Source organism: Oncorhynchus mykiss, chromosome 27, assembly GCF_013265735.2.
Source record: "Oncorhynchus mykiss isolate Arlee chromosome 27, USDA_OmykA_1.1, whole genome shotgun sequence".
NCBI lineage: Eukaryota > Metazoa > Chordata > Actinopteri > Salmoniformes > Salmonidae > Oncorhynchus > Oncorhynchus mykiss.
Genome location: NC_048591.1, coordinates 22,704,581 through 22,725,771, shown reverse-complemented (window position 1 = coordinate 22,725,771; position 21,191 = coordinate 22,704,581). Strand labels below are relative to the sequence as shown.

General features: G+C 45.5%; 2 protein-coding genes across 4 annotated transcripts in view; one reads left to right on the top strand and one right to left on the bottom strand.

Moving 5' to 3' along the window:
- Positions 1-7,618: 7,618 nt before the first annotated feature.
- Positions 7,619-13,118, top strand: LOC110507789 (uncharacterized protein NKAPD1-like). Its single transcript, XM_036964878.1, has 6 exons — positions 7,619-7,686; positions 8,886-8,962; positions 9,040-9,134; positions 9,830-9,980; positions 10,097-10,150; positions 11,311-13,118. The coding sequence occupies exons 1-4, from the start codon at positions 7,623-7,625 to the stop codon at positions 9,954-9,956; spliced, it is 363 nt and encodes a 120-aa protein (XP_036820773.1). The 5' UTR covers positions 7,619-7,622; the 3' UTR covers positions 9,957-9,980; positions 10,097-10,150; positions 11,311-13,118.
- A 219-nt stretch (positions 13,119-13,337) lies between these two features.
- LOC110507787 (leucine-rich repeat and fibronectin type III domain-containing protein 1-like) overlaps positions 13,338-21,191 on the bottom strand; it is a 125,575-nt gene continuing 117,721 nt past the window's right edge. For all 3 annotated transcript variants that reach the window (XM_021588023.2, XM_021588021.2, XM_021588022.2), the window contains exons 4-5: positions 18,852-20,308; positions 13,338-15,167 (exon numbers count right to left, since the gene is read on the bottom strand). In XM_021588023.2, coding sequence (XP_021443698.2) covers positions 14,255-15,167; positions 18,852-20,248 — 2,310 coding nt within the window. In that variant the 5' untranslated portion in view covers positions 20,249-20,308 and the 3' untranslated portion in view covers positions 13,338-14,254. The remainder of the gene's footprint in view (positions 15,168-18,851; positions 20,309-21,191) is intronic.

Sequence of the window (21,191 nt, the reverse complement as noted above, 5' to 3'; positions counted from 1 at the left end):
GGCTACATACAGGGAGTACCAGGTAATAACATGGCTACATACAGGGAGTACCAGGTAATAACATGGCTACATACAGGGAGTACCAGGTAATAACATGGCTATATACAGGGAGTACCAGTACCGTGTCAATGTGCAGGGGTACGAAGTAATTTAGATAGCTAGTGTGAAAGTGTGTGTGAGTGAGTGAGTGAGTGAGTGAGTGAGTGAGTGAGTGAGTGAGTGAGTGAGTGAGTGAGTGAGTGAGTGAGTGAGTGAGTGAGTGAGTGAGTGAGTGAGTGAGTGAGTGAGTGAGTGAGTGAGTGAGTGAGTGAGTGAGTGAGTGAGTGAGTGCGTGCGTGAGTGAGTGAGTGAGTTCAAGATATAATAGAAAATAGAAATATTGACACAAGGAATAAATACACAGTTAATAACAAATAACAATGACGAGTAAAAATAACATGGCTATATTAATATAGGAAGTACCAGGTGATAACATGGCTATATTGATATAGGAAGTACCAGGTGATAACATGGCTATATTGATATAGGAAGTACCAGGTAATAACATGGATACATTAATATAGGAAGTACCAGGTGATAACATGGCTACATTAATATAGGAAGTACCAGGTAATAACATGGCTACATTAATATAGGAAGTACCAGGTAATAACATGGCTACATTAATATAGGAAGTACCAGGTAATAACATGGATACATTAATATAGGAAGTACCAGGTAATAACATGGCTATATTGATATAGGAAGTACCAGGTAATAACATGGATACATTAATATAGGAAGTACCAGGTAATAACATGGATACATTAATATAGGAAGTACCAGGTAATAACATGGCTACATTAATATAGGAAGTACCAGGTATATACATGGCTACATACAGGGAGTACCAGGTAATAACATGGCTATATACAGGGAGTACCAGGTAATAACATGGCTATATTAATATAGGAAGTACCAGGTATATACATGGCTACATACAGGGAGTACCAGGTAATAACATGGCTATATACAGGGAGTACCAGGTAATAACATGGCTATATTAATATAGGAAGTACCAGGTAATAACATGGATACATTAATATAGGAAGTACCAGGTAATAACATGGATACATTAATATAGGAAGTACCAGGTGATAACATGGCTACATACAGGGAGCACCAGGTAATAACATGGCTACATACAGGGAGTACCAGGTAATAACATGGCTACATACAGGGAGTACCAGGTAATAACATGGCTACATACAGGGAGTACCAGGTAATAACATGGCTACATACAGGGAGTACCAGGTAATAACATGGTTACATACAGGGAGTACCAGGTAATAACATGGTTACATACAGGGAGTACCAGGTAATAACATGGCTATATACAGGGAGTACCAGGTAATAACATGGCTACATACAGGGAGTACCAGGTAATAACATGGCTACATACAGGGAGTACCAGGTAATAACATGGTTACATACAGGGAGTACCAGGTAATAACATGGCTACATACAGGGAGTACCAGGTAATAACATGGTTACATACAGGGAGTACCAGGTAATAACATGGCTACAGACAGGGAGTACCAGATAATAACATGGCTATATACAGGGAGTACCAGGTGATAACATGGCTACATTAATATAGGAAGTACCAGGTAATAACATGGCTACATTAATATAGGAAGTACCAGGTAATAACATGGCTACATTAATATAGGAAGTACCAGGTATATACATGGCTACATTAATATAGGAAGTACCAGGTATATACATGGCTACATTAATATAGGAAGTACCAGGTGATAACATGGCTACATTAATATAGGAAGTACCAGGTGATAACATGGCTACATTAATATAGGAAGTACCAGGTAATAACATGGCTACATTAATATAGGAAGTACCAGGTAATAACATGGCTACATTAATATAGGAAGTACCAGGTAATAACATGGCTACATTAATATAGGAAGTACCAGGTGATAACATGGCTACATTAATATAGGAAGTACCAGGTGATAACATGGCTACATTAATATAGGAAGTACCAGGTGATAACATGGCTACATACAGGGAGTACCAGGTAATAACATGGCTACATACAGGGAGTACCAGGTAATAACATGGCTACATACAGGGAGTACCAGGTAATAACATGGCTACATACAGGGAGTACCAGGTATATACATGGCTACATACAGGGAGTACCAGGTAATAACATGGCTATATACAGGGTGTACCAGGTAATAACATGGCTACATACAGGGAGTACCAGGTAATAACATGGCTACATACAGGGAGTACCAGGTAATAACATGGCTACATACAGGGAGTACCAGGTAATAACATGGCTACATACAGGGAGTACCAGGTAATAACATGGCTACATACAGGGAGTACCAGGTAATAACATGGCTACAGACAGGGAGTACCAGGTAATAACATGGCTACATACAGGGAGTACCAGGTAATAACATGGCTATATACAGGGAGTACCAGTACCGTGTCAATGTGCAGGGGTACGAAGTAATTTAGATAGCTAGTGTGAAAGTGTGTGTGAGTGAGTGAGTGAGTGAGTGAGTGAGTGAGTGAGTGAGTGAGTGAGTGAGTGAGTGAGTGAGTGAGTGAGTGAGTGAGTGAGTGAGTGAGTGAGTGAGTGAGTGAGTGAGTGAGTGAGTGCGTGAGTGAGTGAGTGAGTGAGTGAGTGAGTGTGTGTGTGTGTGTGTGTGTGTGTGTGTTGTGTGTGTGTGTGTGTGTGTGTGTGGCGTCAGTATGCATTTGTGTGCATGTTATGTGTGTGTGGGCATATGTGGTGTGTGTGTTGTATGTGTGTGTGTTGTGGTGTCAGTGTAAGTATCTGTGAGTGTGTGGGTAGAGTCCAGTGTGTGTGTGCATAAAGTCTGTGCATGAGAGTTGGTGCATAAAGGGTCAATGCAGGTAGTCTGGGTAGCCATTTGATTAGCTATTTAGCCGTCTTGTTTAGAAGTCTTAAGGCTTGGATGTAGAAGCTGTTCAGGTTCCTGTTGGTTCCAGACTTAGTGCACTGGTACCACTTGCCATGTGATAACAGAAAGAACAGTCTATGGCTTGGGTGGCTGGAGCCTTTGACCATTTTTTGGCCCTTCCTCTGACACTGCCTGGTATAGGGGTCCTGGATGGCAGTAAGCTCGGACCGGGTGATGTATTAGGCCGTACTCATAACCCTCTGTAGAGGGTTATTACGGTCGGGTGCCTTATAGTTGCCGTACCAAGCGGTGATGCAGCCAGTCAAGATGCTCTCAATGGTGCAGCTGTAGAGCTTTTTGAGGATCTGTGGGCCCACACCAAATCTTTTAAGCCTCCTGAGGGGGAACAGGGCACATCCCTTGACAAAACTATCTGTTGTTGTTATAAAACCCATACCTTGCATCAGTCAACAATGACTTGTTTCTCAAACACAGATCATTGCTATCTGTTTTATACTGTGTCCATAACAGTATGAAAAGTGTATCCTGCTTCTATACACAACAGTAGTGCAACAGTCTCAACGGTTCTTAGAGTCTACACTTAAAAGTTATTGATAGGCCTTCTGTATCGTTGTGTGCCAAACATTCTGTGCTAATTAGGAAATAGGTTATTGTTAGAAATATAGTCAATCATACTAGACTACATAACTACTACATGTTACGGCTTTCTTCGGTAGAAGGAGAGTCGGACCAAAATGCAGCGTGGTAATTTTGATACATGTTTAATTAAAGAATAAACACGATAATACAAAAACAAGAAACGTAACGCAAAAACCTAAACAGCCTATCTTGTGCAAACAAACACAGAGACATGAACAATCACCCACGAAACACTCAAAGAATATGGCTGCCTAAATATGGTTCCCAAACAGAGACAACGATAGTCACCTGCCTCTGATTGATAACCAATTCAGACAGCCATAGACTTAGAACCCCACTAGAACCCCACTAAACCACGGTGGCGGCTCCGGCTCGGGACGTGGACCCCACTCCAACCAAGTCTTAGTCCCCTTGTAATGAGTCCTTTGATTGGCGACCCTCGCCGCCGACCTTGGCCTAATACCCCTCACCAAGGACCCCACTGGACTGAGGGGCAGCTCGGGACTGAGGTAGCTCGGGACTGAGGGGAAGCTCGAGACTGAGGGGAAGCTCGGGACTGAGAGGAAGCTCAGCACTGAGAGGAAGCTCAGCACTGAGAGGAAGCTCAGCACTGAGAGGAAGCTCAGGCAGGTAGTAGGCTCTGGCAGATCCTGGCTGACTGGCGGTTCCGGCAGATCCTGGCTGACTGGCGGATCCTGGCTGAATAGCGGATCCTGGCTGAAAGGCGGATCCAGGCTGAATGGCGGATCTGGAAGATTCTGGCTGACTGGCGGATCCTGGCTGAATGGCGGATCTGGAAGATTCTGGCTGACTGGCGGATCCTGGCTGAATGGCGGCTCTGGAAGATTCTGGCTGACTGGCGGCTCTGGCTGCTCCATGCAGACTGGCGGCTCTGGCTGCTCCATGCAGACTGGCAGCTCTGGCTGCTCCATGCAGACTGGCAGCTCTGGCTGCTCCATGCAGACTGGCAGCTCTGGCTGCTCCATGCAGACTGGCAGCTCTGGCTGCTCCATGCAGACTGGCAGCTCCTTGCAGACTGGTAGCTCCTTGCAGACTGGCAGCTCCTTGCAGACTGGCAGCTCTATGCAGACTGGCAGCTCTATGCAAACTGGCAGCTCTGGCTGCGCTGAACAGGCAGGAGACTCCGGCAGCGCTGTAGAGACGGAAGGCTCTGGCAGCGCTAAACAGGCGGGAGACTCCGACAGCGCTGGAGAGGAGGAAGGCTCTGACTGCGCTGAACAGGTGGGAGACTCCGGCAGCGCTGTAGAGGAGGAAGGCTCTGACTGCGCTGAACAGGCGGGAGACTCCGGCAGCGCTGTAGAGGAGGAAGGCTCTGACTGCGCTGAACAGGCGGGAGACTCTGGCAGCGCTGTAGAGGAGGAAGGCTCTGACTGCGCTGAACAGGGGGGAGACTCCGGCAGCGCTGTAGAGGAGGAAGGCTCTGGCAGCGCTAGATAGGCGGGAGACTCCGGCAGCGCTGGAGAGGAGGAAGGCTCTGGCAGCTCTGGACAGGCGAGGCGCACTGTAGGCCTGATGCGTGGTGCCGGCACTGGTGGTACTGGGCCGAGAACACGCACAGGAAGCCTGGTGCGGGGAGCTGCCACCGGAGGACTGGTGTGTGGAGGTGGCACAGGATGGACCGGACCGTGAAGGCGTACTGGAGAGCCTGAGAGCAGGGCTGGCACAGGACGTGCAAGGCTAGGGAGGTACACAGGAGGCCTAGTGCGTGAGGCTGGCACAATCTTCACCAGCCGACTAACACGCACCTCAGGACGAGTATGGAGCGCTGACCCAGGTGCCATCAAATCCCCGACACGCTCTGTCGGACGAATATCGTACCTAAAGCACCAAACTAGCAACTCCCTCATAACTCTCTCCTCCAATTTCCCCATTAACTCCTTCACAGTCTCTGCTTCTCTCACCTCCAACACCGGCTCTGGTTCTGGTCTCCTCCTTGGCTCCTCACGATAAACAGGGGGAGTTGGCTCAGGTCTGACTCCTGACTCTGCCACACTCTCCCTGAGCCCCCCCCCAATACATTTTTGGGGCTGACTCTCGGGCTTCCTTCCGCGCCGCCGTGCTTGTTTCTCCAACTCCATTCTCCTATACCCCTCTTCGCACTGCTCCAGCGAATCCCAGGCGGGCTCCGGCACTCTCCCTGGGTCGACCGCCCACCTGTCTATTTCCTCCCAAGTCGTGTACTCCAGACTTCGTAGCTCCTGCTGCCGCTGCCTGTCACCACGCCGCTTGGTCCTGTTGTGGTGGGTGATTCTGTTACGGCTTTCTTCGGTAGAAGGAGAGTCGGACCAAAATGCAGCGTGGTAATTTTGATACATGTTTAATTAATGAATAAACACGATAATACAAAAACAAGAAACGTAACGCGGAAACCTAAACAGCCTATCTTGTGCAAACAAACACAGAGACATGAACAATCACCCACAAAACACTCAAAGAATATGGCTGCCTAAATATGGTTCCTAATCAGAGACTATGAGGTTTCTGTGTTTTACATTGTAGCCATTACCATATATATGAGTGAATATTATCTGCTGTTGGCTTGTGTGGATGTATGTATGTGTTATGCAACATAGCTGACTTGAAACATTGTTAACAGTTTCAAGGCCATGGGCCTTTCTCATGATGGAAAAATACAGAATAACATAAAAACGGACACATATGGAACGTAGTGTAGCAAACCACAGACTGTTTTTGTTAGAACTAAAACTTAACAATAACAGAAACCAGATATGTGATAACGGTATCTAGGGAATGAGCGCATAGATACTCGACACAGCAAGTTACATCTATCAACTGGAGCGCCCGGGGGCTGGTACCAGCTCGTACGACAACAATCAATAATAGGCTGGGTGAGTCTAAACCACGCCCAGTCTCTACTGTGATAGGCCAACAGACGGGTTGGAACTGTCTATCACAGTATAAAGAATACTGTTTTACATACATATTGTCAGTTCTCTGCTTGCCTTGCGAGGTGGGACAGAGAGCCCGTATATACGAAAATTGCATTTACCACTTATTGCTTAGCTAATAAAAAATACATAGTATACAATCGGTGACTCATTGTCATATTCATCCTGATACCAGATTCGAATTGACGCAACCCTAACAGACAACGATAATCACCTGCCTCTGATTGAGAACCAATTTAGACAGCCATAGACTTTGCTAGAGAACCCCACTAAACCACAATCCCAATACCTACGAAAACCCCAAGACAAAACACACCACATAAATAAACCCATGTCACACCCTGGCCTGATCAAAATAATAAAGAAAACACAAAATATAAAGACCAGGGCGTGACACTACAGGTAATCATTGCATTTTATTCAGATTAAATCCAATTTTATTTGTCACATTTGCCAAATACAGCAGGTATACCTTACAGTTAAATGCTTACTTACAAGGCCTTAACCAACAATGCAGTTAAGAAAAATAAGTGCTAAGGAAGTATTTACTAAAATAAACTGAAGTAGAAAATAGGAAAATAACAAATAGTTAAAGAGCAACAATAAGATAACAGTAGCGAGGCTATATACAGGGGGTACGGTTACAGAGTCAATGTGCGGGGGCACAGGTTAGTCGAGGTAATATGTACATGTAGGTAGAGGTAAAGTGACTATGCATAGATAATAAACAGAGAGTAGCAGCACCGTAAAAATGGGGGTGGGTCAATGCAAATAGTCCAGGTAGCCATTTGATTAGCTGTTCAGGAGTCTAATGGTTTGGGGTTAGAAGCTGATAAGAAGCCTTTTGGACCTATGATGATATTGGCCCTAAAGACCTAGCTGTGATGTGGATAGTGGCTAGTGAGATGCCATGTAGCTTGGCCTTTAATAGCCATTTGACTAGAATTATGAAGTAAGAACAACTGGCTCACAAAGAGTGAATTTGTGCAGTTTCTCAATCCCCACATCCACCACCTTTTAGGACCCCCACCAATGATTGACAGACACATGGCCAATCAGCGTCCTAGTCGTCCTGTGACGCAACAACCCCCACATGGGCGGGATTATGCAGAAGGGTATTGCGCATGTGCTCCTTCCGCTATACGCCACGGACAGAGGTCAGCCTGTTGTGTGTTTTTATTCGTAAATGTTAAAGATCAAACGGTAATTCTGATTCATAAATATTTAATCATGGTTGAAATGAGCGTCATATGATTAATTTCTGGATTTTACTTTTCAACTAGCAAAGCTCCTGTTGATAAAACTACCCGTTAACGCGAACCAGCTGTAGCTTCATAGCTAGTATGTGCTTTTAGCAACGCGGGCTACTAGCGTGGCCCTTGAGCATGCCCTTCCATTAAATTACACATACATCATTGGACGTAGGGGGAGTTTTGTCTGAACATTAATACACATCGCTTGCATCGCATCGGATTTGAAAGCATAAGGACCTTTCATATCGGTGATTAAATATATATATTTTTAAACATGGATAAATTGATGCTCACTGATTTGGGTTCCTACCCGGTCATATTTCCATTTTACAGAGCTTGTTCACAGAAAACATACGGAAGAGTGGACTACCTGTACTAATTCGCAATCTGCGTCTCTGAACACCTGTGTGTAAACGGAAGACAGACGCAACAAACGTGTTGTCACAGAAAGGGACTGTCTGCTGCACCAGTGTTAAACCAGTGCAGCACATGAGGTTTGATGGCACCTTAATTGGGGAGGACGGGCTCGTGGTAATGGGTGGTGTGGAATATTATCAAATACGTCAAACTTGTTTGATGCCATTCGCTCCGTTTCACACATGATTATGAGCCGCCCTCCCCTCAGCAGCCTCCACTGCTGAGTAAGTGTATATTTTTATGTTTGTATAATTATTTTGATGTGATATGAAAGTACAATGATTTATGTTTCTAGAATCATACTGCAATTGATTCATGTTTAGATGGAGTATTTGGCTGTTTTGGCTTCCAGTGGCAATTCCCCCATTAAACAGAACATGTAAGGTCACTGGACTAAGGAACAACATTAGGCACCTTTAGTCCAATATTGTGCTAACACTAGAGTTGCTTTCAATTGTATTCGGAGCACAAAAACAGTCCGTGGGAAGTTAAAAACTATTTCATTTCAACTTATTGTGCTGGTTGGCAGGCTGGTCAGTCATTATGATGGGGGAATTTGAAACATCATATATTCTCCAATGCACCTGTCCTGATCTGTTTGTATTGTGACTCCAACCCCAGTATGTTGCTGCCAATGTAATTCACAGTGTTGTGTGTACAGTACCTTATACCTTTTCTCTTCTCAGGTATCATCATGTCCAGGGTGCCGGTGGGCAAGGTGCTGCTGCGAAATGTTATTTGTCACACAGATGCCCACAACAAGGTGAGAGTGGGAGAGCTAGCTAAATGTGTGTGTGTGTAGCTGTGTTCTCTCCTCATGATAGATGTGGTCTGTTTCAGATCCAGGAGGAGTCGGAGATGTGGAAGTTGAGGGGGATGGAGAAGGGGCCATTCACCAGCCACAGATCGATGCCACGAGCCTTAAATCCATCCAGGTCCCCTCACTGTTCGAGAATGGAAGCAGTGTAGCCTGAAACATCAGCCGGTGATGACTAGCTAACACTAAGGCTATGTACCGTCTGAGACACTGCAATGTTATTTGGATTGTGTAAAACCAAGTGTGCACGAGCTCAGCTAGTATGCATGGCATGCACAAACTTCAGGTGATAGAAATCTGAATGCACTACTAGTGTTTTGAAAAGTTTATTTAATATTGCTTTCCAGTAGGTATAGGCTATTGTCTGAAATGTCAGCTGCATAAGGACCAACCACCCAGACAACCGGTAGAATAAGTTAAAATGTCCTTTTATTCAACATTCCAGCTTGTAGAGGTCCTGAGAGGAGCCTTTCCAAATAATGACATTGCGTTGTCTCAGACGGTACATAGTGTTAGTGTTAGCTATCACCGGCTGATATATCAGGCTATCTTAGGCTGTGTCCTGATTCACCACCCTTTTCTCAAAGTGTGCACTTATTTCCCGGCATGGATATAAAAGCAATGTATTTGTGTAATCATTTGTTGGAGTCAGTTTCCACCATTTTTAGATTCATGGCGGGAAGTGTGCAAGTGCACGTTTTGATAGAAGGGTGGAGAATCGGGATGCAGCCTTACAGTAGCTTAGAAGCGTGTTATATGGAACAGGTTGACAGACATCAGAATTAGAGTTCACCCATGTTGTCTATTCCTCAGGAGTCACATGCACTGTGATCGTGTGGAGGATGGGTCTGTAGACAGACTGGGAGACCGGCTGTGGAGAAGAGAACACGATTCCAGCCAGGACAAGAGGAAGGCACGCTACTGGACCAAGAAACTCTGACTTTGAGGCCAATGATTCGGACAGGTGCATCTTTTTTCTGTTTACAACTCTGTAGCCTTGTGAGTTCATATGTTTGTGTTTGAGTTGACAAACGGCGACATGCTATGAAAGGTGAATCTCTGTGCATGTTTCCTCTACAGATGGGGACACAGCGGTTTTAAGGAGCTACACCCTGAGGAGTTTAAAAGTGACTGGTAAGAAATGAACTGCATTAACATTTATTTGTTTTTTATTTGACCTTTATTTAACCAGGCAAGTCAGTTAAGAACAAATTCTTATTTTCAATGACGGCCTAGGAACAGTGGGTTAACTGCCTGTTCAGGGGCAGAACGACAGATTTGTACATTGTCAGCTGGGGGATTTGAACTTGCAACCTTCCGGTTACTAGTCCAACGCTCTAACCACTAGGCTACCCTGCTGCCCCAAACATGAAATACCATGTCCCATAACTGTAGTAGCTGTAGTAAGGAAAGTAAGCGCCAGCTGTGCCACCAGAGACTCTGGGTTCGCGCCCAGGCTCTGTCGCAGCCGGCCACGACCGGGAGGTCCGTGGGGCGGCGCACAATTGGCCTAGCGTCGTCCGGGTTAGGGAGGGTTTGGCCGGTAGGCATGTCCTTGTCTCATCGCGCACCAGCGACTCCTGTGGCAGACCGGGCGCAGTGCACGCTGACCAGGTCGCTAGGTGTAATATGTTACGGTGTTTCCTCCGACACATTGGTGCGGCTGGCTTCCAGATTGGATGCGCGCTGTGTTAAGAAGCTAGAAGCTAGCCTAGTTTCGGAGGCTTTCGACCTTTGGCTCTCCCGAGCCCGTACGGGAGTTGTAGCAATGAGTCAAGATAGTAGCTACTAACAATTGGATACCACAAAAATGGGGAGAAAAGGGGGTAAAATTTAAAAAAATAAAATGTACAAAATTTGTGCACCAGCTGTTGTTTACAAATATGCAAAGACCGCCCCCCTCGTCTTACCGGAGTGTGCTGTTCTATCTTGCCGTTGCAGCGTATATCCCGCTAGCCGAATATCCACGTCGTCATTCAGCCACGATTCTGTGAAATGTAGGATATTACGGTTGGTAGGATATTTGTGATCGCACCTCGTCTAATTTATTGTCCAATGATTGCACGTTGGCGAGTAGTATTGACGGTAACGGCAGCTTTCCCAGTCGCCTTCGCCAGGTCCTGACCAGGTATCCGATTCTGTACCTGCGTCGCTTCATCTTGCAAGTAACGCGGATGTCGATCTTGTGGGGTGTTTGGAGAATGTCTTGTGCATCGTCTTTGTTGTAGAAATCTCACTATTTGCTTCAATACAATAAAAGTTGCATTGTTATAATGCCTGATTTGTCTTTTCAGGGATAGAGACCGTGGTGATGATCAGAATGGGCATTGGAGAAAGAAAACGTCCAGACTTAAAACAGCCAAATCAAAACATCTGAAGAAGTCCTCCAAGAAGAAGAAAGAGGAAAAGCGAAGGATAGGTGAGTCAGACGGTGAGTCCAGCAGCGACAAGAGCGACAGTGTCAAACAGGAACAGAAGAGGAAAAGCAGCAAGAGCAAACATAAGAGGAAAAAGAGGGAGAGAGAGGAGGAGAGCAGCTCAGAGGAGGAGGATGATGATGAGGAGGAGAGAGGGAGAAGGAGGAAATGATAGATGGACTCCCACAGAGACACAGGACCAGAGTCACACAAGAAGAGGAAGAAAAACTGGAAAGCAGGAGAGGACAAATCGGAAGACAGTTCTGAGGATTGAACCTTTTTCCATTGGCAGCCAGTAACCTGTACCCTCATACTGCTCAACCCCCTTTCAGTTACTGAAAGTGAGTGGGCAAAGCTTTCACAGTTACACCCCACTTCCACTTTAGTGTCCAATGTTTCCCACAAGATTTGTTGTGAGCACGGCATCACCATAGCTAATTGCTAGAAATGTTTGTGATTTATCCAATATTAAGACAACTGAGGAATTGGCTAAAGTACAAATATAACTTTTGAACAGACCTACTGGCAGGGGAAAGCATATCGCTCTTCCCTTAACAACTTTCCTCTGCAATACTCTTCTGTGCTGTACTTCTCTTTCTGTGTACAGCTGAGCACAAACCTGTGTTCTCCCCTAAGGGCATTCAGCAGTACCTCACCTTCTGTTACTGGTGCTGCTCAAGCTGCAGTGCTCAGATAGTGAGCTGACACTGCACAAATATGGACTAAACGAAAGCCACCTAATTCCACCTCATGACAAGTTGATTGACTGCTGAGCCTTGTCTCATAGTTAGTGTTCTGGCTTGACTTTAGCTGTTATACTATGGAAAATTATGAAATTGTATGCAGATTTCCCAACCAATTGTGACAATCTTTTATGCTTTTTTTAAATTCAGTATTTATTTTAAAAACGTTTGATTTATGGGAGTCGGGATTTAACGGAATGTCAGGAGGGACATTGAAAAATAAAATGCATATTTAGTTTTCTGAAAATGTACTCTGGTTATCACACCACACTTTTAAACAGGAAGGACAAATCACATGGATCTCATGTTATGACTGCAGGATATCTACATGACTATCATTCACAAGTCGTCTCAGTAGGCCTATAGCCTTTCTATTTCATGAGCTTGAGCATAAATTTGACTCTTCATGCATCAAATTCTATGAAATATTGCCCCTTGGGTTGAATACGTCCAGAACTGGGTACCGTTTACCATATAACATTGTATAAATGGTGTACGGTTTCCCTCTAGTGTTAAGTTTCTACAGTACTCACTGTAGATGTAATGAGCAAGAAAATGGAATAGGTCAGCACTGAATGAGAATTTCTACATCACTATATAAACTCCTTTTAAGAGACCTGCTGAAAAAGGTGCTGTCGTCTAAAACAGGTTTGAGCGGCATAGTTTTATTCTTACGTAGAGAGCAGGCCACTGCTATATGGTATCTTTTCAAGTTCATGCCTTTCTCCTTAATGATCATCACGCTGTACAAGGTTAATTTATTATTTAGTGGAAGGGCTAGGAGGCCTACAGGGTCTAATATCCTGTTATCTATGGTGCGTTGTCTCCACCTAGTGGCTCAATCAGTGTAGTAGACCCTGAGGATTGATTGACTCATGGCCTCTTTTGACTTCATCAGAATAAATAGTTTATTTGTGACAAATAAAGGAATATTGTTTCTGACCTGATGTTTGTATACTTTGACAACAGCTTACTTTGAGACCCTTGAAGTCCCCCACATGTTTGTCTCAACAGGCACAAGACATGATATCTTAATATATATTTGATAAGATACATGCCTTAATGCATATAGGCCTTCCCACTGATCCATTTGCAAGCAGCTTTCATGATTTTGACAAAAGGATCCAGGATCACCGTAAGAAAAGGACACGGCACAACTGGTACAGTTAACCCACACAAAAAATTTAATGCCCTCTCATAAGGGATAAGTGGTCCAAACCTTGTCATACTAAATAGGGGGAAGTGTGAGGACACAGGTTTTTAATGTAAAAACTTGTGGCCAACACCCAAATGCTCAGTAAAAAGTTGTGACATATGACTTACATAGTACACATACACCAATGTTTTTAATATACTTCTATATGTATTTTTTTTGTTGTCTTTTTATCTAGACCAGCCAGATACAATACCGATTAATATCATACAGTCACATCAGGAACAATACCTAGTAATATCATACAGTCCAACCAGCATGGAGGAGTCCACAGGTTTATCAGGTCCATCCTCTCTATGCTAACATTTGAAATCGGCATGTGTATAGTTCTATATTTTTATTAATGTATAGACTGGTGTGATACTTGTCCTCGTATCGTCGTGTCTTCGTGTGCAAAAGTCTTTGAAAGAACCCAAAGGATGGTCAACATACAAGATACCTGGTTGTTCACTTTACAGTGTGATCTTTTTAACATTAAAAGGAAAAGTTACAAATGCCCCAACCCTTGGCATGTCAAAGAACAAAAAAACTCAAAGCATCACTCCCCATGAAACGGGGAAAACCATGATAGAAAGGAAAGTGTATGACTACAATGAGCAGCATCCTCCATTCGTACATATTTTAGAATAAGGCACTGCTGCAGAAACTAATGAAATGTCCAACAACTCTGTGTCGCTCTGGGAGTATGAGGGGAGGCAGGATGAAAGGGGACTGTTTTCTTCTCCAGCAACTCTCTGAGTCTGTGTATGCATGTAGATTTATTTGTTAGATATGTAAATGTGTATGCATGAGGGTGTATGTGTCAAACTGTTGGTGTGTGTGTGTGTGTGTCTTTGAGAGAGCCAGAGAGGCCAGGCTGTATCTCTTACACTGTGCTCTCCAGCATCCATTCAGTGCTGCTGAAAGTGACTCTCCGGTTAGCGAGCGGTGAGGACTCCACGTTGAGCTGGTTGGTGGACTTGTGCCGCCTCGTCCGCGCTCTGCGGGGGTAACTGTGGCTCTGAAATATGGAGTAGTCTCCCCCGTCAAAGCTGAACCTGTGCCTAGTTCGTGCCAGCTCATTATTAAATCCCATGTTGGCCAGGGCGCTCTTGTCCTTGAGCCTGGGGGCCTCCTTGGTGCTGGCGTTGGGACCTAGGAGACACAAGGATATGGTGGAGCCCATCAGGCTGCTTTCTGTCTGTGTGTCCTCTGACGGGGGGCCAGATCCAGAGCGCTGGGCGTCCAGGCTGGTCCTCCTCACCTTGTCCGTGGGCAGAGGGGGCAGCTCCACTTCCAGGATGGCCGTGGTGGCCAGAGGAGTGTCCCACTCCCTCTTGTCACTGTCGACCTTCAGCACCAGGGCCATGCACTCTTTGGCTGCCACCGGTTGGGCTTCTCTCTGGTGGCTGTCCTCGGCAGGCTGTTTGGAGGTGGAGCGCTGGAGTCTGTGCTGGCTGCCGTTGGTCTGGGAGTGCATGCTGGAGCTGACCTTGACCTTGCTGTCCTCGGGGCTGCTGTGGGCTTTGTAGCGGATCATGAGGATGATGATAAACACCAGCACTGAAGCCACGATGATGCCGCCAATGATGATTATCATGGTGCCGCCCAGAAACTGGCTGTGGATGAAGCGACACTGGCTGACCTCGCTGGCTGTGTGGAACTGGACGCAGCCGACCACGCGCGTGGCCGTCAGAGAGGTGATGCCGTCGTCGTACACCGCCAGGACACACAGGTCATACTCCCGGCCCGCCGCCAGGTCGTTGATCAGGAAGGTCTTACTGGTGGACGGGATCATTCTGCAGAAAAAATGAAGGAATAAACAGGAATGGTGAAGGTTAGCTTTGCCAGGGTAGTTTTGACCTCCCCCCTCAGTTACCACCAATATGCTGTATGGAACAAAAGAGTGCCAGACCGTGTCACACTGCATTCCCATGAACAGCATGCACGTAAGAAGATTTAACCGGACACTAAGGTGTTTGAAAAAACACAGAAAAAAGACAGCCATGCCAACTTACTTCAGCTCCAGTGAGGCTTTAAATATCTCCCATATATTTGGGGCCCAAGTAAAGACAACAGTGCTGACACTTGACTTAGACACTAGGCAATGTTACATGGTGACAGTGCAAAATATCTCCCCCAGCATTTTATGTATACTATGATTGCAAAAGGTAAACAGCAAGGTGACAAACAAGCCATCACTATATATATATATATATATATATATATATATATATACTGTATATGTCACATCATCTTCAAGGAAAGACAACGCAGGCTTCTGGCCAAATGCCCAAGTTTGATGTTGTGTGAAATAAACACATTGTCTGTGAACATGAAGGAGAAAGACATTGTCTTTAGGCGGACATCTGTGTTAATATAATTAAAAACATGGCCATTTTCCCCTCAAGGAACGCTTTGATGGTTGTCACTTGTAGGTAATAATATATCACCTAAAGACTAGACAACACGCAGGTCACTGTTTAAACACAGGGGAGAACATTATACAGGAGAATAGCTAATTAAATCAGAAACGATAAAATTAGCAAAGTCAACCAACAACAACAGCTTTAAACTTGACCTTTTGATTCCTTTGAGAAAACTTTCTAGTTCACTTTTTTCATTTGTGCCCCGATATTGGTGGTGCACACTGGGTCAAATAGACACACATCCAATAGACCTAAGTACTCTCAATTCAATAAGGGTATTTGAATGAGTAATACAAAATGGCAGTGTGAGCACAAACAGTGCAATCAGAAAGTATTCGGACCCCTTCCCCTTTTCTACACTTTGTTTGGTTACAGCCTCATTATAAAATTGATTAAATAAATAAAAATCTTCATCAATCTACACACAATACCCCATAATAACAAAGTGAAAACAGATTTTTAGAAATGTTTGCAAATGTGTTACAAATAAAAAACAGAAATATCTTATTTACATAAGTATTCAGGCCCTTTACTATGAGACTCAAAATTGAGCTCAGGTGCATCCTGTTTCCATTGATCATCCTTGAGATGTTTCTACAACTGGATTGGAGTCCAACTGTGGTAAATTCAATTGATTGGACATGATTTGGAAAGGCACACACCTGTCTATATAAAGCTCCCACAGTTGACAGTGCATGTCAGAGAAAAAACCAAGCCATGAGGTCGAAGGAATTGCTCGTGGAGCTCCAAGACAGGATTGAGTTGAGGCACAGATCTGGGGAAGGTCTGCAAGATCACAGAGGCCTCCATCATTCTTAAATGGAAGAAGTTTGGAACCCCCAAGACTCTTCCTAGAGCTGGCTGCCCAGCCAAACTGAGCAATCAGGGGAGAAGGGCCTTGGTAAGGGACGTGACCAAGAACCCGATGGTCACTCTGACAGAGTTCCTCTGTGGAGATAGGAGAACCTTACAGAAGGACAACCTTCTCTGCAGCACTCAACCAATCAGGCCTTTATGGTTGAGTGGCCAGACGGAAGCCGCTCCTCAGTAAAAGGCACATGACAGCATGCTTGGAGTTTGCCAAAAGGCACCTACAGGACTCTCAGATCATAAGAAAGATTCACTGGTCTGATGAAACCAAGATTTAACTCTTTGGCCCTCAAATGCCAAGCGTCACATCTGGAGGAAACCTGGCACCCTCCCTACGGTGAAGCATGGTGGTGGCAGTATCATGCTGTGGGGATATTTTTCAGTGGCGAGACTAGTCAGGATCGAGGGAAAGATGAACGGAGCAAAGTACAGAGAGATCCTTGATGAAAACCTGCTCCAGAGCACCCAGGATGAAGGTTCACCGTCCAACAGGACAACAACCCAAAGCACATAGCAAAGCCAACGCAGGAGTGGCTTCGGGACAAGTCTCTGAATGTCCTTAAGTGGCCCAGCCAGAGCCCAGATTTGAACCCGATCCATGTAAATTACAGCCTCGAGTCTTCTTGGGTATGACGCCTCAAGTTTGGCACACCTGTATTTGGAGAGTTTTTCCCCATTCTTCTCTGCAGATCCTCTCAAGCTCTGACAGGGTGGATGGGGAGTGTCGCTACACAGCTATTTTCAGGTCTCTCCAGAGATGTTGGATCGGGTTCGAATCCGGGCTTAAAGAAATATCACATTTACATAAGTATTCAGACCCTTTATTCAGTACTTTGTTGAAGCATCTTTGGCAGCGATTACAGGCTGTAATCTCTACCAAAGGTGCTTCAACAAAGTACTGAGTAAAGGGTCTGAATACTTATGCAAATGTGATATTTCTTTAAGCTGTTTTTGCTTTGTCATTATGGGGTATTGTGTTATGGGGTATTTTAGGGGTATTTTAGAATAAGGACGTAACGTAAACAAATGTGGAAAAAGTCAAGGGGTCTGAATACTTTCCGAATACACTGAATTTATCTTTTAAGATGGACTGAAATTAATGATTTCATTGGAGTAGACATGAGTCATTCATCAATGTGAAATAAATTACATGTTGTAATATCTATCATATTAAACAGGGTCCCCTAATGTTCCACTGACAGTAATTCAAATGTGAGAAGCCTCTATCTGCAGAAGTTAGCATGCTCATGTCCCAGAATCTGACTCACAGGTGTCCTAGGAACAATTATGTCCTATTGGGATTATGTTAAGGGAAGGGGTTATTGTTGGGTTGGGGTTAAGGACTGGGACGTGATAGTGCCTGCTGAACCTGGATAATATTGAGACAAAAGGGTATATTTAAGCAATAAGGCCTGAGGGGGTGTGGTAAAGGGTTGTTCTTAAAAAAGGCGCAACGTGGAGTGCCTGGATACAGCCTTTAGCCGTGGTATATTGGCCATATATCACAAACCCCTGAGGTACCTTATTGCTATTACAAACTGGTTATCAACGTAATTAGAGCAGTAAAAATAAATGTTTTGTCATACCCGTGGTATACGGTCTGATATACCATGGCTGTCAGCCAATCAGCATTCAGGGCTTGTACCACCCAGTTTATAATTACACTCTAAAGGCCAAGTCATATGTCTTAATTGTGTAATCTTTCTTTTCTCATAGGCTTAGAGCTAATAAACTGGAAATGTAAAGTCATACTATGCATTTTTATCAATTGAAATCAACACATGGTCTGTTTATACCCTCTTTTATCCCTAAACCATAATACATTTTGTGCATACTTAAATGTAGTGACATAGTTAATCATACAGCACCTATTCAGCTCTGGGAGTTATGGATGTATTATAATGGACTGTCATGCCATTCAGCAGATGGGCATTCCAGATGGCTCAGAACGTCTCCAGAGCTGGTTCAGACCCCCACCCCACCCCAGCCTCATCCCCACCCGCACCCTCTTTTTTTGTTCAATTGAATGCCCTTGTCTATAACTGTTCTGTACTTGTCATGTATTTGTACGTTTTATGTGGACCCCAGGAGGAGTAGCTGCTGCACTTAACCCCCTTTCCACCAGCTCCAGTCCTCCAGCCCTAGTGCTCCCATTCCCCCAGCACCAGCCCCCACATGGCTTACCTGTAAACCAGTGTGTCGTCTGCAGTGCTGTTGTACTGAATCTGGTACATCCTGATGCCTGGGATGTGGCGCTCGGAGGGCCAGCGAATCACAGCCGAGGAGGAGGTCAACTCGACCACCACCACCCTCCTGTCCTGGTGCTTGTCATGGCCCTTGGTGTCGTTGCCTGACTTGGAGGAGGTGGTGATGTCAGAGAGGCCCCGATCAGCCTCGCGCATGTGATGCAATGTGTTGTTTACGAACAGGGGCAGAGGGATCATGTTGATCTCCACGGCAGCTGTGGCGATGCCTGCAGCATTGGAGGCCACACAGTTGAAGGCACCGCTGTCCTTTAGGGTGGTGATGAGGATGTCCAAGGTACCGTTGTCATACAGGATGGTGCGGGAGTTGTTATGCACCAGCTTGCCGTCTGGGAAGCGCCAGTGGATGGCCGGGTCTGGGTCTCCCATGGCCTTGCACTTGAGGGTGACCCCCTGGCCCTCCATGACGTAGGGCTTGGTGGATAGGTTCTTGGTGATGAGCGGGGGCTCGCAGATGAACTCCTCCTCCTGGATGGACCAGAAGTACTTGTCCATGAGGTGCTCCGGGGAGGCGCATGTCTCCAGGTCGTCGTGTCGTGTCAGTCTGCGGAGCCACAGCAGCTCACAGTTACAGTGGAGAGGGTTTCCCCCGAAGCTCACCGCCAGGGAGGACGGGTTGGCGCCCTTGGCGTCTGACAGCACCTGGGCGTGCTGAAACAGGCTGTCTGGAGGTAGCTTCTGCAGCCGGTTGGAGGTCATATCCAGACGAACCAGCTTGGTGAGGAGCGTGAAAGTCCCAGCTCCGATGTGATCGATCAGGTTGTGATCAAGGGTGAGGATGTTGATGTGGCTCATCCTGCCTATCTCCTCCCAGGGCAGGGTCCTCAGGTTGTTGTTGGACAGATCCAGGTCCTCGATGGTCGACACAAACTCATCAAAGGAGGTAGGGGCCACGTGGTGGATCTGGTTGTTCCCCAGTATGAGGTGGCGGAGGTTGACCAAGCCTTTGAAGTGGTCGCTCTTGATGACACTGAGGCGGTTGCCGTCCATGTGGAGGGCTCGTAGGGAGCGCAGTCCCAGGAAGGCATGGGGCGTGATCTGGCTGATGGTGTTACGGGACAGGGTGAGGTGGACCAGGCTGGTCATGTTGAAAAAGTCTTTTCTGCGGATGATGGTGATGAAGTTGTCTGTGAGGCGCAGCTCCACGGTCTTGCGGTCGATGGTTGGGGGCACAAACAGCAGACCGGTCTTAGCACAGAGCAGAGTCAGAGTGGGGGAGAGGTGCTGGCAGATGCAGCGGCCGGGGCAGTTGTAGCCCTTCACCAGCACCGCACATAGAAGTACACACAGCAGCACACACACAACCAGCCGCTCCATTGTCTGTCTGTCTGTCAGTCTGTCTGTCTGTCTGTCTGTCTGGGTGTCAACTTCCAGATCCTGGAACAGATAGAGATAGAGAGAGAAATGGCAGAGATCCGTTAAAACTGGTATATTTGGGGGGTTTAAAATCATATCATTTATAATGAACAGATGTTACACAAATGGAGTCATCAACCAAGATGATGGAAACTGCTAGTAGGGTACCGATCACCAGAGAGACATGTTAGAGGTTGTTGTGAGATGATAGAAGACTGAACCCCAGCCCACCCATTATTCCAGTAAGAAAACACAGAATCGCCAGCAAAACAAACACAAACTGGATAATATGCCAGCAGACTGCTGCATCAATGTCGATCCCTTACAAATTTGAATAATTAGTGTCGTTTTTACACGGAGCTAATATGTCATAAACTTCCCTGTCATACCGTATGGTTTGTGTGTTTTTCTAGCTCTGAACTTCACAACAGTGTAGGGAATTATTAAGGGGAGAAAGGGTGCTTGTCAGCACTGCTTAAGGATTTATATGACCTTTTCATGCTCCCTTCACTCTTCATGCTTCAGAAATGTGCTGCAGAATTAGACATGAGTTTGTCAAGTAAATCATAGCAACAAAACATGAAGGTGAAAAGTGAGATGAGAGACCTTGGTTCTAAATCCATCAGATGGAGGTATTATTAGATGGTTCTGAGGTGTTGAGGCTGATCTTCAGAGTCTCTGATCCCCATTTAGTGCTATTGATTCCAGCTCTGTGAGAGCATAAGTGACAGGTGTAAAAAGAGAACCTTGGGTGTAATAACCACCAAATCCCAATGGAACCCCATTCTTTCATGATGGCTGCCATATTGCCATGCAGTAGTTTTTCCTATTTTCGGCATCAATCTTTGTTGCTCATGCATTTAACCCTGGATGTTTATCACAGATGGAGCCCATTCAGGGATAT

Coding starts and splice junctions, on each gene's coding strand:
- LOC110507789 (XM_036964878.1), top strand. CDS start 7,623: ATGGGCGGGATTATGCAGAAGGGTATTGCGCATGTGCTCCTTCCGCTA. Junction 7,687..8,885: donor GCTATACGCCACGGACAGAG/GTCAGCCTGTTG, acceptor TTCTCTTCTCAG/GTATCATCATGTCCAGGGTG. Junction 8,963..9,039: donor ACACAGATGCCCACAACAAG/GTGAGAGTGGGA, acceptor GGTCTGTTTCAG/ATCCAGGAGGAGTCGGAGAT.